This window comes from Sander lucioperca, chromosome 16, assembly GCF_008315115.2.
Source record: "Sander lucioperca isolate FBNREF2018 chromosome 16, SLUC_FBN_1.2, whole genome shotgun sequence".
Classification (NCBI taxonomy): domain Eukaryota; kingdom Metazoa; phylum Chordata; class Actinopteri; order Perciformes; family Percidae; genus Sander; species Sander lucioperca.
Window position 1 is genome coordinate 5,921,587 of NC_050188.1, and position 17,475 is coordinate 5,939,061.

General features: G+C 47.9%; 1 protein-coding gene across 3 annotated transcripts in view; it reads right to left on the reverse strand.

Annotated features, from left to right (window-relative positions):
- arid1ab (AT rich interactive domain 1Ab (SWI-like)) overlaps positions 1-17,475 on the reverse strand; it is a 63,179-nt gene continuing 45,704 nt past the window's right edge. For 2 of the 3 annotated variants that reach the window (XM_035992891.1, XM_035992892.1), the window contains exons 4-19: positions 13,531-13,771; positions 12,425-12,514; positions 11,815-11,985; positions 10,962-11,262; positions 9,112-9,257; positions 8,884-8,981; positions 8,561-8,770; positions 8,232-8,436; positions 6,159-6,291; positions 5,587-5,762; positions 5,368-5,497; positions 5,081-5,200; positions 4,784-4,880; positions 3,771-4,590; positions 2,718-2,848; positions 686-2,614 (exon numbers count right to left, since the gene is read on the reverse strand). In XM_035992891.1, coding sequence (XP_035848784.1) covers positions 686-2,614; positions 2,718-2,848; positions 3,771-4,590; positions 4,784-4,880; positions 5,081-5,200; positions 5,368-5,497; positions 5,587-5,762; positions 6,159-6,291; positions 8,232-8,436; positions 8,561-8,770; positions 8,884-8,981; positions 9,112-9,257; positions 10,962-11,262; positions 11,815-11,985; positions 12,425-12,514; positions 13,531-13,771 — 4,998 coding nt within the window. Of the gene's footprint in view, positions 2,615-2,717; positions 2,849-3,770; positions 4,591-4,783; positions 4,881-5,080; positions 5,201-5,367; positions 5,498-5,586; positions 5,763-6,158; positions 6,292-8,231; positions 8,437-8,560; positions 8,771-8,883; positions 8,982-9,111; positions 9,258-10,961; positions 11,263-11,814; positions 11,986-12,424; positions 12,515-13,530; positions 13,772-17,475 lie in introns of all 3 variants that reach the window. The other variant, XM_031278573.2, reaches the window with a different exon arrangement.

Below are 17,475 nucleotides of genomic sequence, written 5' to 3' on the forward strand. Positions count from 1 at the left end.
TTTTTAAGGTGTACAGTACAGAAAAAAAGTCCTACAATCTACTGCACAGGCCTCCCATGACAGATGTCTGTTCACAGCCAATAATGTGGTTCCTGTGGGGCTGAGTATATAGCATCCAAACTTACAGCAATTATACCACACCACAGTCCGTGAGTCTATGTAGCCTTCAAACATGAACCATAATATTGTTTAGTCCGTGCCCTCTTCCCCCTGCTGAACCCCCCCCCCCCCCCCCAGAGGGAGAAAGCGAGCACATGTATTCCCCCAAACTCACTGTAAACGAGACAGCAACTTTGGTTACAGTTTCTTCTTCTTCTTTTTTTCTTGAGATTTTTCTTTTCATTAAAAAAAACAAGTCCTTTCCGCAGGGCAGCGCACTCTGTCCTATGCCTGGGTCCCAATCTGCTCTTGTTTGTCAGTATCTTTCCAATTCAGACGTTTTAAAATCCACAGCTACTTCATGATATTCCTTCCTTTAGTGAGAAGCAGGGGTAGAAAGACAGTGGAATCCGAGGTGATTTTGCATAAATAAAATAATAAAAAAAAAAAAAGAAAAAAAAAAAAAAAAAAAAAGGACCAGTCAGTTTTGCTCTTTTCACTCGCACGCAACAGACACACGCACACACAAAAAAGGAGGGGGGCAGGGGGAACGGAAAGAGGCAGAGCTGAAACCTCCCCACGGCTGTCATGACTGGCCAATCAGAAACAGTACGTCACAGATCACCTGGGACACCAGAGAGTTCATAAGTGGGGACACTGAGATGTCCAGTAGCCGCGACTCGTACAAAGTGAACTCAGAGTGGTTTTCCTCCACCTTAGCCAGGGCGTGCAGGGCCCGTGCCGCCCGCCGCATCATGTCCACGCTGGTGGGCTCAAACTGAGGTCCTCCCTGCATCTGGAGCAGGGAGCTCTGGCTCTGCTGGTACTGTGTGGCAGCTAGACTGTCCTCCAGGAAGCCCAGCAGGTTACCCACGCTGGCTTTCTGCACAGCAATGGCCCGCGCCGCTAGGCTGTCACCCTGGGCCAAGTTGGCCAACAGGACGACCGCCATTTCTCGGCAAACGGCCACCTTGCGTTCACCGACCAAGCGCACCAGCGTGCCGTACAGCTTCTCCAAGCGGCTGAACGGTGGCGTTGCCAGAATGAGGTCGACGTTGTTGTCCTGGATGCTGAGCTTGCTGAGGGTCTCAAGGACCAGTCTCTGGGGGGAAAGTGAGCTGTGGTGCCCCAGCGTAGGGAAGGGGTCCAGGGCCTCTGCTGAGGGGCAGACAGCCCAGTGGAGCAGGCCATCCAGCAGTGGCAGACATATGCTCTCTGGATAGATAGAAAGGTCCAGCTGGCCCGAGATGTTCGCTAGAGTGACCAGGCAGTTCTCCCGCAACACCTCGAGGCAGTCCCACCACCACTCGTCTCTCTCGCAGCTCACGCCTTCGTCTTCCTCTTCCTCCTTCTCGTAGGTGACCGGAGCCTGTTTGCGCTCGGGGTGCCTGTGTTGGAGCAGCACCAGGCGGCCCAACAGCAGTAGCAGGCCTGGGTGTTTTGACATCTCCAGGTCGTTCCCAGGAACGAAGGAGAGGCTGCGAACGATGTTGGAAACGCAGATGCAGCGGCGCGCTAGCGAGTCCTGCCAGTCCGACAGAGTGCTGAGCGGCGTCTCGTCCTTGCTGTGAGGCTCGTCCTCCAGGATCTTGATGTTGCGTCGGCTCTGGAGGTCAGGGTTGATGCTGAACAGGTACTTGCCGTTCTCTTTCTGCTCTTCGGCACCGCCGCGCACCACTTCCTCCGTGACCGACCCTGGGCGGGCAGATAGCACGTCGTCGATGGTGGCGGTGACCGGCGCGCCGATGGGGAGAGGAGGCGGCGTCTTCCCTGCTGGAGACTTCCGAGGTTCCGAGGACTGGGGCTGCTGCTGCTGCCGAGGCTTGTCCTCCCCGTTGGACTTGGATTTCTCGGGGGTTTCCGTCGCGGTCTCGGTCCCCTGGACCTTCTTGCGGCTCTCAGTGGCTGTTGGCTTGCGTTTCCGCTGCTTGAGCAGGTCTATCCGGCTCTCAAAGTGGGTCTGGATGTGTTCGGTAGTGTCGCCGCCGCCGATGCTCCAATGCGTCAGGCCGCTATCAAAGCTCTGCCGCTGCCCGAGCGTGGACGAGTGGTTGACCAGGAAGGGATTCTTCTTCCGCACCACCTTGATGGGGAGCTTATCGAACTTGCTGGCCTGCTTGGGCTTTTCCGACTGGAGGTTGGGGTCCTGGGAGGACGCCGAGAGAGAAGTATTATTGGGTTCCTTGACAGAAGACTCCCTTTCCTTCTCCTCTTCCTCGTCCTCTGAAGATGTGCGTTTGTGCGAGCTCTCCTCCTCCTGCTTCACCTGGACCAGTGAGAGGGGGTCGGGATTGGCCTTTGGTTCCTCTACCTCCTCGTCCTCTTCGTCTTCTTCGTCCACGTCCATGTCCTCGCCCTCAGGCATGGGGATATCATCCACGGGATCCTCGGCAGCGTTGGGGTCTATGAGGGTGCGCTGGCCAGGGTCTCCTACTTCGTACTCCTTCAAGATGCCAAAGATCTCGATGAGGCAGCGTCTGAAGTACTCCACCACCAGCTCCAGGAATCCAGGCAGCTGAGAAACCAAAGAGGAAAGTCACCAAACCCATCCTGTAAACTCACAGTCGCGCTTTGCTGTTCATGCAAATATAACAGATGTGGGTGTGTGCGTAACTTACCTGGCATAAGTTAAAAGTAGAAATGCTATTGTCATCATACAGTAAAATGTTAATGGTGTCCAAGGCCCAGGTGCTTTCAGCTAGTAAGCCTGACTTGAGTGACATCATCACTCTCCAAGCCTCAGGAGTGCCTGTAAAAAGACAAACACGGAATAAATATAAAGCCACCGTGATCGTGATCCGTGTGAACGAGAGGAAGAGGTTCAGTGGTCTATGCCATCAGGATGGGCATTACTTACTTATGTCGCCTATTCCAAATAAGCAGCTTTTATCGGTTCAATGATTTGAAATAAACTTTCCCACAGCCAGGGGTATCTCACATGGCAAATCAGGTGAGGCAGGCAGGCGGTCATTCATCAGATATTTGGTGGCGATTAGTGCTTGGGCCATTCATTTAAAGAAATGGTCAAACAGACTCTGGTTTACTTGCCACACTGTTCTCAATAAGCAGTTTTTGAGTCTGCAACGTTTTACGACTTCTGTAAAACTATTCATGCGTTCCATCTACCCCGGCGCTCGGAAGCCGAAGCTGGGAATGACATCACACCCGAGTTGAATGCGTTCCATTTACAAGTCGGATTTTCATTGTTTTCGTTAGCTCTAGCCAGGTTAGCCATCGTTAGCAATGCCAGTTTACAACAACATATTACGCTGTTTTTTTGTGCATACAAACAGCGTAACAACATGTCCACAGATAAAATATCAACAGCACTGCGTCGTACGACTGACTGAGTGAGACACGAATGACACTGAAGTGCTAATAACTGTATGTTACTACAGCTTTCACAACTGTTGATGCACGGAGCAGCCATGTTGGATTTTTAGCTCGGCGTACTCTGTGGTTGCCCGAGTTCCGAGCTCAGAAATCCGGGCTGGTTTCCGACTTTGACCTCGTAAAATCTGAATACAAATGGAACGCACCATATGTCTTCTAGTATGTCTTATACTGCTAACATAACATTGCACTGCATCCACTAATTGTACTTTGTTCAGTGCATATGCATGTCTATTGAAAATGTGTGTGAGTGAGGCATGAAATAAAAGGTTGTGTACCAATGTCTTTCATGGTGAGCCGTCTGCGGGGCTTAAGGTGGGGTTGGGAGGCCTCCACAGAGCCAGGAGGGAAGGCTACATCTCGCCTGATCATGGGTTGCTGCACAGGGGCCTGGCCGATATGGGAGGCGGGCACTGGGGGTCCAGCTTTCTGCACCTTGATGCCCGGATGCATGTAGGGGGACTTGCTGGGCGACGTCCTGCTTTCCATGGGCCGGGGCATTGGCGTCGGGCTCGACACCTGAGGAATGTGGTTCTGGGAAGTCTGGTAGGTGGATGGCAGGGGTCTGGTCATGGGAGGCCCAGAGCCACCGGGGCCAAACGGCGGCTGCCGCTGGTTGACGTGGCCGGGCCACTGACCCTCGTGGTTCATGCGTTGGTCTGCCGGCATCATCTCCTCGGAGCGGTTCATGCTGTGGTAGCCGGGGCCCTGGCCTGGGACAGGAGGTCCCTGTCGGTTGGGATAGTTTGGGTAGGCCATCTCATTGCGGCCCTGCCACATTGGGCCCTGGGGGCCATCAGGACCTGAAGGCATCGCGCTTGCCATCATTTGGGGAGGCATTGGAGACTGGGAGTTGGGGCCTGCAGACGATGGCCCTCGGTCCCGGCCGAAGGGGAAGGGGAACTGGTTCTGTGGGCCTGGTGGTCTGCGGTCCCCTCCAGGGTATGCATTATACTGGTTATACATGTCCTGTTGGCCCTGGGGCCCTGAGGGCTGGGGTCCTGGCTGCTGCTGACCACTGTAGGGGACGTTGTACATTTCTCCCTCATGGCGCTTGGCCGGGGGGCCATACCCTCCATCTACAGGACGCTTGTAGTTCTGTCAGAAGACAACATTCAGCATTATACTTAACAATTGAGTATCCTTAGACAATAACAGTAGAATTATGGCTTGCCTCTGTTCAACTGGGATGCCAGCACAGACAGGTACACATATAGTAAAAAAAAAAAAAAAAAAAAGAGGAACCAAGTTGCGATAAGAGCACTGTAAATACTGAACAAAATGTTCTCACCGGTTGCTGCTGTGGATACATTCCTGGCTGTTGATTTGGGTATGGGCCACCAGGGGGAGCTCCTTGGCCAGGGTACTGATTGGTATAGGATTCATGCCTGAAAACAATAACAAAAGTTCCCACCATTACATTTCATGTTTTTTTCTTCCTAATAGTAAATGCACAGACTGTTTCAGTATGAAACTCCAACACTGGTAATCCTCCCAGTCTCTGAAAATAATCTCACTGGCAAAATGCCTCAAAACAACCATATTTCTCCTTAAATACAGACCAATCTTAGCACTGAATGGTACCGACCGTTGCTGTGGTGGAGGGCGGCTGGGCGAGTACATCCCTGTGTCGGCTCCAGAAGGCATCATGTTGGGCTGAGGAGCTCCTGGTCCCATACTGCCGTCGGGGCCCATGCCTGGCTCCTGTCTATAAACCCGACAAACAATATCCGTTGATTTGACGTTGGACATTGGAAAAGCACAGGCCTGATCCCAATCTCGTCAAGCTCTTTGCAACCCTTGTACGTTTTACAGATATAGTATATCAAGAATGAAATCGTGCCGACCACGAGGAGAATAATCCAGCATGTTTACCTTCTGTCGTATCCATAAGGGTACTGTTGCCTCTGGCCCATCTGCATGTTGCCCATAGGGCCTGGTGGGCCTCGGTTATACTGTTCTCCCATCCCACTGTTGGGGCCTGGTTGCATAAACTGCTCTCCAGCTTCAAAAAGAAAAAACACAGATTGTTGTTAGGGTTAGCTCAAACAGAACTCCTGCAGCATCTGATTTGCTGGTTTGGCTGCCGCTCACCTTTCCTCATGCCACCGAAGGGGTCCTTGTTGGACTCGTAGGGACCCATTCGAGCTATCATCTCGGGGCCACCCATCCCAGGCTGGTAGCCCTGTGAGTTGGGAGTCATGGCATTCCTTCTGGAAAACGCTGGGTCTCCGCCATCAGCAAAAGGGTCCTGCAGATTAACGCTACTCCTATAGGAGGGCAGAAGGCTTGTTAGTGAAATAAAGAATGTTTTGCTTTGTATACTGTGTTGCAGTATTTATATCAGACATGACAGTATTTACCAGTATTACCAAACCCCTCTATAGATATACTGCAGTCATTTACAAACCCCAAATACATAATTTAGACACAAATATAATATACTTTCCTTATTATTACACTCCTCTTTAACACTTTAAAAACAAGCTGGTTGGTTGTGTGTATATCTAAACATGACCTACCATTACATAACTTTTTTTCTGTTTGTTGTATTCTATTTCCTGCTGCAACGATCCAATTCCGCCACAGGGATCACTTTCATTTTATTGTGATGATTCCTGATATTAACATCATAGAAACATGACACTGTCGCTTTTAACTCGTACCTGACGCCAGGCATTGGAGGCATTTGCGTGTGCGGGGTGGAGGCTGGGGTGGGGGGCTTCAGGTCTCCCCCCTCTGCCATTGAACTACTAGTGGATTGAGGAGTCTGGGGTCCTTGCAGGGATCCAGAACCAGCTGCAAAACAAGGATACACAAACTGAGTGCTTGTAAATGACAAAAAGCCCCTCTGGTTTAAAAAAATAATAATAACTCAAAGATTCCAGCAAAGTCAAAGAACAACCCCTCCTCCTCCCTTTACTCCAGGAATAAAAGCGAGAGCTGATGGTTGATAGCGAGGAGGGGTAGTCTTGTGGATAGGCTGAGCACTGCTGGGGGCTTTCACGAACACATGCCGCTTTTGGCAATCCTAAATCCCATTAAGAAATTCCCGAGCACTGCACAGAGGAACACAGTTTGTGTCAAGCCGACTGGCTTTTGAGTGCACAGCCAGTGAAAATGTTGAATCTTCCAGCTCATCACAGCATGCCAATCCACCCCACACCCCACACACACACACACACACACTTCCATCACCCTCCTCCTCACCCACCAGCAGGCTCTTGGAGTCACCAGGATACAATGATCTAAACTCTGACTCTGACAGATTATACCCTGACCTGTAGAGACAGGAGATAGCAAGTTGTGTACATGTGCATGAGAGTGATTGTGTGTGTGTGTGTGTAACATAGTAGCGCTCATCCTTAACTTCAGCTCAGGACTTCTCACTATTAGCACGCCAGTCTGATGACTCACAGGTTCCCATTCATTAAAACTGGCACACACACACACACACACACACACACACACACACACACAACACCGGGGTCACTGGCAGGTCGCATTTATTCACTTTTTCTCACATCACCCTCTCTTTAGCTCTCACGCATACACACACATTTTAACCGGCTCCCCCTCCCCCTCCTCCCTCCGGGCAGGGATTTCCCTCTGCTAAAGATGAAGGAGGAAAGGGGAGGGGAATCTCCTCAGGATGGAAAAAAGAGCATGGTAGAAACCGAGTCATAGAGAGAGAGAGAGAGAGAGACAGAGAGAATCATGACTTTTCACGCACACACATACACACCCATTCAACCCTCTTCCCCCCATTCATCATTTCTGGCTCAGTACTAATCTCCAGGGAGTGTTGCCTTGCCTCAGTAGCCCCGGGCCCAGGCACCAGGCAGCGAGGACACGCCACTGACGGGGCACTGCTATCACCAAATCACCTCCCGCCCCACGCCGCCGCTGCCCCCCTGCCACCCCCCACCCCCCTGCCCAGCTCTTCCTTGGTACTAACTAGAGGGCTGATGCCAGCTGACAAGCATCCTGACGTCTCCTGTAACAACACCCCGGGCGCTGACTCAGTGCCCCCGTGTCTGACAGCGCAGGTCTCGGGCCAGACTGAAGCAGCACGTGGTCGCTTCCTGGTGTGGCTGCTCCTGGCAGCTAAAAGCCCAGTCCCTCCAAAACAAACAGCTTCCAGGCGACACATTGCCACCGTGACCCCCCCCACCTCTGACTGACTGCCAGTTTACACACTGACTTTTTACCCAACATTCGGAGTTCATTGAAAGATTTGGCATGCTGGTGGAATCACTGCTCACACAAAAAAAAAAAATAAGCGGGGTCTGAAAGGCCGAGGCTCTCGTCACGTCCTGTGCAAATGCCAAGGAGTATTCCCCCGAGAGATGCGTTTGTGGAACTGTCCAGAGGATGCGAGGCGCTTCTGTGACTTACAGCTACACCGCCGTCATTTAGAACTCCTCCAGTAAAGAGGCCAAAATAGTGATTTATGGAGGATGGCAGCCCCGTACAGAAGATGACAAACGACGGTCTAGGATCGGCTTTTAACACCGCAATTAATAGGACACAATAAAAATACACTAGTTTATAGGGCGGACGATGTGAGGCAAATAGAGCAAGGAGGACGTGATGAATTGCATCGAAACCACACTGCACCCATGGGAGAGAGGGACAAATGAAATGAGCTTTGATTCATTTGACACGAGCGCGATTTAACTCGCGACCGGCCTAAAAACAAAAAAGGTTGACGGTGTTTGGAGGAGGCCGGCGCTCACCTGGGCTGGGAGGCTGGATCTTCGGCTGGTTCTTTTTGGTGTCCACGTTGAAGAAGTCCGGGGGCGGGTCCTCGCCGCGCTCGATCTTGCACTCGAAGGCGTACAAACACTGGATGTACTGTTTCTTAAGCGAGCTGGCGGCGCTGCTCGACGTGCCCACGTTCAGGTTGGTGGCCAGCTCCCTCCACTTCTTGTTCTTGTTCACCTGGTGGGCGACAAGAGGAAGGAGTAGGCTCAGAAAGCTGCACACTACTGCCTAATAGGAATTACAATGCTGTCTGTTTTAATCTGTTTAAAAAAAAAAAAAATCAGATGGAATCCAGGCATACCTGGGTGAGGCCGCCGATCTCTTTGACGGACACGTAGAGTCTGAAGAGATCAAGAGGCTTGCGTCCCACTGCGGGCAGGTTGTTCATGCCCATGGCCTTCTCCTCAGCGAAGGCCAGGAATCGATCCACCCACATCTTCCTCTCTGGCTCTGGGCCGAGCTCGTACAGACGAGTGATCTTCTCGTTAGTGATGGTGGATGAGCTCGACTTCTACAGGACAGATGATGACGGGAGGAAATTGTGAGATTGAAGGAGAAAAAATAAAAATAACAATAGCTCCAGTGAGCAATGAGAATTTCATCGTGTGGAATTAGAACTTCTACCTTTTTGGATTCAGGCTTGGGCGTCCCCTCCACTTTGTTGTTTATCTTCTGGGTAGGGTTTATTTTTTCCATGCCAAACTCTGAATTGGGCGCCATTCCTGGGTGTTTCGGGGTAATAGGCAGAGGGTGAATGAAAAACAAAAAAAAGGATTAGCAGTCTATACCAGTCTTTTATGGACACAGCAGTACTACCACTTGATAGGGGCCTTCAGTGTAGCTTTTACTCACCAGGAGTGTTGTTGGCTATATTTGCTCCCATTGGGTATGGCCCTGGCCCTCCCTGGTTCATCATACCGTGCATGCTGTTCATGCCAGGGCCGTATGGAGAGCCTGTTCCCATCATGCCCTGGGACATGTTAGGGTAGCCAGGTGGCCTAGAGAAGAGAATGCTTGTTTAGAAGGAACACTAGCTGACCCAAGGAAAATATCATAATAATATCCTTATACAATATCCTCCATCCTGTTATCTGTTTATACGTATCTAATGTTTGCTGGGTTTAGCTTATTCTGTAGGAAACATCAATTGACGTCATATGACTCCAGCAACTGCCAAGAGCCACGAGTGTCTCTCTGTAGGCTGAGCTGGCACCCTCGCTGGGGAAAGAAGTGACTCACTGATCTCAGAGACCATCTCCTGCCTTCTCACTCTCTCCACTTTAGTGTTTGGTCTACTGCCATCTACTCCGCGGCACACTCGGGCACCAAAACACACAACAGACCGGCTTGCACGTGGGAAGAACCAATCATCGCTCATGGTCACGCAACCAGCAGAGAAAACACAAGCAAGGACAAACCTAATAGTCTTAATACAGTGCGTTGTACTGACCCTTGATAGTTAAAAAAGGGAATGTCGCCATTTTTCCACCTAACCCTATTTTCCCGTGCATCGGTGTCTAAGTGACTAACGTGAACAAAAATCTCGGAAATTGTTCCAGTATTGAGAGAGAACTCCGTAACCGGCAGCTGTGGGATCCTATAGAACTGTCAATTTCCGTCCACTCAAAAGGTGCTGTTTTTACCACTGACTCAGCTCCGACTGTTATTCCAAGTGTCTGACAGCGTTATGGAAAGGAGCCCTACAGAGGTCAACCTTTTTGTTCAAGAGTAAGATCCTTTTTCTTTAACCAGAAACAATCCCGAAATTCCAAACGGCAAATTCTCCAGACTCCTCTAAATAATAAATATTATATAAACAATTGTTTTCAGCGTGTATAGAGCCGGCATATTTTCACATTTGAATTCAACCAAAGCACGGTGGTGATTGTTGAAACAGTGGACAGACGAACCGAGACGGCTTTTCATAGTTTAATTTTGTTTCTGTCGACTTTGAATAAAGGGTGTTTTACTACTGGCGTTTTTCCACTACATGGTACCTGCTCGGCCGGGCCCAACGATGAAACTACACCAAACACAACAACAACCAAAAACGAAGACAAGAAAATACGTAGTGGGGACCACACTCTGATCTAAAGAGCCGACTTGTTGACTATCCCTTCGGAAAAACAGCTGATTGTTGCGCACCTCTTTCTTTCTTCACGGAGAAACAGCTGATCAACGATCTACTAGCATAAAGTGTAACAGAGCTGTGTAGCACTGTAATCAAATATATAAATAAAAATAGGTTGAGTATAACTAATATTTACATACAGGCCTATATACAGATCAGTCTCAGGTTGAAACGTGTAGTTCTGAAAGTTAAGTTGCACAACTTAAGGTCATGTTCATGCATGTTTAATGTATGCCTTAGTTTGAGGTTGTTATTGCATTTCAGAACATATTTTCTTTAAAAACAATGTAATATGGCACTTAAATGCACTTAATATGGTAATATTGTAAGCAATGTAGGCAATAAAAATGTAGCTTTTTCCGAAAATTAAACCACTCGTCTATTATTGCTCTTCAATAAAACAAAAGTATTTCTTATCCGATTACTCGATTAATCGATGAAATAATCAAAAAATTGTTGTTTCCGTCAGTCACTTAGACACAAAAACATAGAAAAAATAATGTCCAGGTTAAAAAACACCAAATGTATCCTTTAACTGCCTCCTTAGGTCTCACTGAGACAGAGCACCCACCTGTTGAGTACGGAGTTTGTGGCTCCGTGGTGCATGGAGGGCCCGCCGTCCTTCCTGTTCATGCCTGGAGGGGGGCACATGCCGGACGCCACCTGAGGAGGCATGCCGGCCATGTTTGAGGCCATCCCAGGGCCAAAGGGCCGAGCACCCATCTGCCCTGGGACTATTCTGCCGGGCGGGATGCTTCCATACGGAGCCCCGCTAGCCTGCCCGGGCATGGGGTTCATGGAGCCGCTCATGCCGGGACCGGTGGGGTAGTTGGCATTGGGCATCCCCGTGTAGCCGGGCTGCCTGGGGTAACCTGGAAGGGTCACAAGAGAGACAGGCATGCAGATTTTAGCCCTGTACCCACAATCACCTGGTAGCTTTTCATGGCATCCTACTGCGTTTATAAACGGTGTCGTCTAAAACAGTCCCGCGGCAGGACTCGTACCCATCTCTCCCAGTCGGGCTCTAAATTTACCTCTGTGCTGCCTGTTCTGACAAGCAGCCTGATGAAGCGGGCTTTATCTGGCCCTCGCTGTTCGCTGCTATGACTCATAGCAGAACTTCTTCAAAGCCCACAGAAACCATCTGACATTTCAAAGTGAAGTGATATCATTTCATGAATATATGAAGTGAGAGGAAACTTCAAAGCCTTTTAATTTTTTTTTTTAAATCTGGGCTATCTACGAAACCTTGATGGTTGCAGGACGACAACCATAAAACTCATTCATAATATTTTTAGGATTTGAAGAAGAAAAAAAAAAAAACCCTGCATGATATGACCGAGCTGCAGCACTCAACGCTGTACTCTCCTCTGGTATTAGGTCAACCAGTGAAGACCGCCAACACTTCTGCCCTGAGGCCTCACCTTGTGGACCGTACTGGGCCCCCTGAGGCCCGTAGTTTCCCATGGAGTTGTTCTGGGGATACGGTCCCATCCCAGCATGCATTTGGCCTCCTGAAGACTGGCGTGGAGATAAGGCGGAGCCAGGTTGTCCAGGGGACCCGTAAGGAGGCATCTGAGGGTTACGCATGTACACTGGAGAGGATTGAGAGAGAAAATCTTTACAGACACACATTTCTTCATTGGAAAACCACCTCACTTAAATAAAAACCCCTGGATATGCTTAGACACACGGTTCCACAACGCATCATGTCCCTGCGTGAGAAACCTAGCTCTTTACTTCCTCACAAACACACACAGGTACAGTGTGTCTGTCTGCTGTTACCCTCATTTGACCTGGCAAATAGACTACGAGCACATTCTTGTTTAAAAGATACAGCCTGAGAGAGTGTTTACAGGAGGACAGGACGCAAACAATCCCCACCTACAAGCTGCTGAGAACGTGGCACACATTTATTGCACTTTTGGCCACCGAGCAGACGAGGGGTAAGGTACTTTTTTTTATTTATTTTTTTTAAAGACACCTCATAAGCATCTTGTTCAAAAACCTCTTGAACCCCGTCTCACCACTCACCCCTGTCCTGGCCCATGGCTGACTGGTTCATGGAAGAGTGCAGGATGGTGTCTGACTGGACGCTGGGCGGCCGGGGAGGCATCTGATTACCTGCAGGGCAGCAACAAACACACAAGGGCTCAGCAACTCGGAAAAAAAAGGGACTCTGATTGTCTTCGTTACCTTCTAATCAGTCTTTGCTCGTCCTTAAACTTTAAAAACAAAGAAAAAAATACTGGCCGTCAAAAAGGACCATAATCCAATCCAATAACACAATAAAACAAAGCGAGACTATGACAGTGTTTCCTGTTGGCTGCCTGTTAAATTGCTCTTCACAATGAGCTGCTGGTGGCATCGCAACTTCTGTTCCTCTGCCGTCTGGATGGTTTACTAGCGTCATGTTTGGAGAAACTGTTCCCATCTGGCAAGTCACTTCATGAATTACAAATGTGATCCGTTGCATTTGTGAGCGAGCAAGTGTTGAGCAAAAACTCAAAATCTGTCTGCTGTTCGCTCACTGAACGTTTCACACAGCATCCAACTCCATGTATGAAAACGTTTATTTTAATGAATTTTCCAGGTTCGGTTTTTGTTTATTTTTTATTTTTAGCGGGTGCGATTTTTACATCTAGCACCCTTTAGCAGGTGAACCGATATAACTGCATTCAGTCATTTCATACTGCGTGTTTCTTACTTGTGGTACATTCTTGTAAATAATCTGCATTTGTACTTTCTCAGATCTGGTGTTGTCGTTTCGCAAACCCAAATATTGCTAACTTTAAAAACATTCAGACCTCCTTTTCTAGGTTCTTGGTCATTTTTTTTCTTGCTGCCGTTTAATGTCATCGCATTGAATCGTTACAGGACACATTTTTGTGTTTGTCATCTTGGTTCAGCATGGATATAGACCAATATGTCCTTCCTCCGTATTGCATTCAGAAAGAGATTTCAAAAGACCACTTCAATGCCACTTCAATGCAATGGCGTGTTTGTACTTCTGATGCTGCAGTGTAATCCTTTAAGGCGTGCAAACAAAAGACATTTGCCAAGGACGAGCAGAAACAACATTTAAAGATTTAGACGTTTCAAAAACCACCAGCTAAGTGTTCTTGGTGTCCTGCCTTTACCTGGCACGGCAGCAGGGGAGAGAGGGCCGGTGCGGGAGGGCGTGACGCTGGCGGGGGAACCCACGGGTGATGGCGAGGGCCCGCGTAGGCCTGGCAGGTGGGGCGAAGTGTGCGGAGAGAAGGGCGACTGGGCGGGATTGCTCTGCTCGCCCTGACTGCTGGATACCCCTGAGGTGCTGACACCCGGGCTCAGGGCCCCCTCTGTACCCGTGGGCAGGTCGTCGATGGAGCCCGACAGATCCTGGGACAAGAGGAGCAACATGGGTTAATGACTGCTTTCAGGTGGAACTACACAACTATATACATTTATTTTGGTCTGATAAAACTGCATTTGTGAAGAAAAAAAAAATAATACAGACACCGACTTAATTCAAGTTCCAATGTTCAATCTGTTGCTCATTCAGAACAAATTCCTGATAACTATTAAGATTGAGCTGGCAGCTTTGAATATTACCAAGTACATTTTATTTTTTCTTTAGGTAAAACCATGGAACATGGTTAACAACAGGAGGACAGAGACTTTGCATTTTTGTATGGATTATGTGTTTCTTTAGCATGCAATGTATTCACTTCACATCAACTGATGGCAACTAATTCAAATATTATTTGAAATGTGCCATTTCAACCGTTTGTTAACGGGATGGGATTGGTTCATAAGATCAAACATTTCCGAGATAAAAACTATCAATCAAACAAAATGAGTCCTCTGCGGCTTTGAGGAATCTGAGATTATGATGGAGTATGAGGGAAATGATGTGGAAAAACCGATACGTGATATCAGTGTGTCGGCGTGTGTAAGCAGAGATGTAAATAAAGCCCAGTTTGGCTCGGACTCTTACAGCTGGAGAAGAAAACTGCTGCATATGGGGGGGAGGGGGGGGAGGGGATGTGAATCATATTCAGGTTTTTTTTTTTTTCTTTCTTTCCTGCACATACTTGAATGAGGACAGTGAGAGCATTTTTATTTCGGAGCCACGTCAAAGTCAAGTGAGGTCAAATCGAGTGAGTGGAAATTCAAATGGCCACTGATGCGTTACAGCAATCTTTGCCTCCGTCGGGGTGTGTCTGTTATTCTCATACAAGACAGACACTATTATGGCGCAAACGCACATCGGGTACAATGACTTCTTTTTCCACCGTTTAAAAAAAATAAATAAATAAATAAAATAAAAAATACTCCACATCCCTCCTATAATGCTGATAATGATCCATCCTGGCAAGGAGAACTCGGTTTGTAAAGAAAAAGTGTTGTGGGGGGGAATATTTGAAGCAAGTGATCTCGGGAGGCAGTTGAAATAATTGGTGCTGGGCACAGGCTCTGGTGCCATGTGGTGTTGTTATTGAGCCTCGCTGGCTGTGACACAAAGACAGCCAGGCAGGAAAGGAGGTAGGGAGGCAGCCGGCGATGATTATGTTTGTGGGAAGGTGAATGTTTACACACTGGCCGTCACGTGGAGCCCATGTGCTTGCTCAGAAATGCACGCTCATCTGCCAGTCACATAAAAAGGAGGGAAAAAATGGGAGGGGGGAGGGGGAGGAGGAGGAGGAGGAGCGGGAGGGGAAAAAAAAAAAAAAAAAACACTCATTGGAAGGTGGCCAAGTATTCCCATACAAATCTCACACTCGCAGGCTGGCTGCAGCCCCGAAGCCGGCGGTTTTACACTTGAAACGGCGCCCGTTGCTATTTTTGGGACGTGACCTGATGGAGGAACCCCAGAGGGAGTGACAGGAGGAGAACGCTGATTCAGAATCCACCCCCACCCTGTTCCCTCTGCCCTCCCTCCATCTCTGCCTCTCTTTTTTCCCCCTCTACTTTTCGGTGACTGCACAAACCCAGGGCCTTTCTGACCCGCACAGGATACGTGGCAGCTACGTAACCACTGCGAAATTCAGCGTGAAGGCTTTATGTACGAGCGTCACACTCTGAAGTGTTTTATTGGCCGATGCCCAATTGATGTTCTCGAATGTGAAAAAAAAAAAAAAAACGGGCAAGGATGAGGCAGAGCGGCGCTGTGTGAGCGACACGGAGCGACGAGAGGCTTAGTGCTCTGGAGTAGAGAGCAGAGATCAAACAGCATGACATTCCCAGCTTAAAAACGACCGTGGCGGGATCCTTTCTTTCCAGCAGCCAGCATCGTCAGATGACCCCGCTCCCCTCCACCCCCACCTCCACTCAGACATCACAAGACCGGTCATCTGACAGAGGGCTCAGTCTGAAGGCCCTGGGCCAGCCACCATGATGACCACCTCAGCAGCTGCCGTACTCCACGCTTCAGAGATCACCGCGTGTCTCCGCGAGGAAACCCCCACCCCCCTAAATCAACCCCTCCTTGACCCGGACAGATTTAATTTAAGCAGATTCAGGATCAGTTGAGTAAAAAAACCATCTACCAGACATAAGCAAAGTTGGAGACCGGGTTCATACGCATTTTAACTAATACTTTTCCATGACTTTTCTATGACCTTTTGGCAAATTTTCCATGACTACGTATTCCTGAAAATGTCAGTCGACATTATACAATAAGAATAAAAATCTGTGTTAAAGTTTACCCTCCGAGGTTTAACAATAAAATGAATGACAATTTATGTGGTTCATGGTGGGAGTCGTAATATCTCGCCCCGAACAGAACGGTGAGGTTACGACAACGTGAAAATAACCTTTTCCAGGCCTGGAATTTGCATTTTTCAAATTCCATAACTTTTCCAGGTTTTTTCAAAACGTATGAACCCTGTTGGAGAAGCAAGCGTCTTCAGTGCTGCCACTATGACCTCGTGTAGTGTAGATTATGGCTGGACTCCAAAATCAACTGTCAAGTGCCAGAAACTAGCATTCAATACTTCCTCAAATGTGTAATCTTGTTTACTTATGTGTCTGATTTAAATCGTCCCATTGCAAATTGTAGACTGTATTGATTTTCTTTCTTTTTTTCTTTCTTTTTTTTTTAATAGCTGCCCCCATGTGGAGAGGGTTATGCATCGGCTATCTCAGTTTTAATCAAGCAACGTTCTACAACGTAGTGTCCTGTGTTTCACTCCAGAGTACCTAAAAGGATTCAACAGGAAATCCAAAGGATTTGGATTGGATCAGCGGATTCTGAACTGGATTCAAAATCAGAGTCAATGGAGAGTATAATAACTCACCCGTTACATATAATAAACTTCAGAAGAAGTGCTCTTCAACGTTTGAATTCAGGCTTATCTTGTTAAATGGGAAAAAAAAACGGGAAAAGTAGCTTGTTTTTTGTTTGCCATTGAAACTACAAAACGAAGACAAAAAAGATTCCCGATTTGGGGTTTTCTTGTGACTTACAAAACATATCACATATATGTATGTATATATGTATAAAAAAAAATATATATATATTTATTTATATATATATATATGTGTGTGTATATGTATGTATATATGTATAAAAATATATATGTATATATATGTATATAATATATATATATATATATATATATATATATATATGTGTGTGTGTGTGTGTGTATATGTATGTATATTATATATATATATATATATATATATATATATATATATATATATATATATATATATATATATATATATATATATATATACACACACACCTGCCATGCCATGGTAGCATAGAGGGCGAGCTCTTTACCATTCTGTTAATATTAATATCTAACAGCTGACAGCTCTGATCTCTCAGCCTGGATAGGCAGAAGCATTGAACACACAACCACACACACACGCAGCCACACACACACGCAGCCACACACACACGCAGCCACACACACACGCACACACACACAACCACACACACACACTGCAGTCATTGATTTTTCCCAGCTCAATACTGCACAGCACCAGCCTGTTCTGCTGACTGCACAAGCCGGACAGCGAGAGAGGAGAGGAAGGAGGCGGGGGGGGAGGGGGAGGGGGAGGGGGAGGTTGGTGATACTGATGCTGTGTGC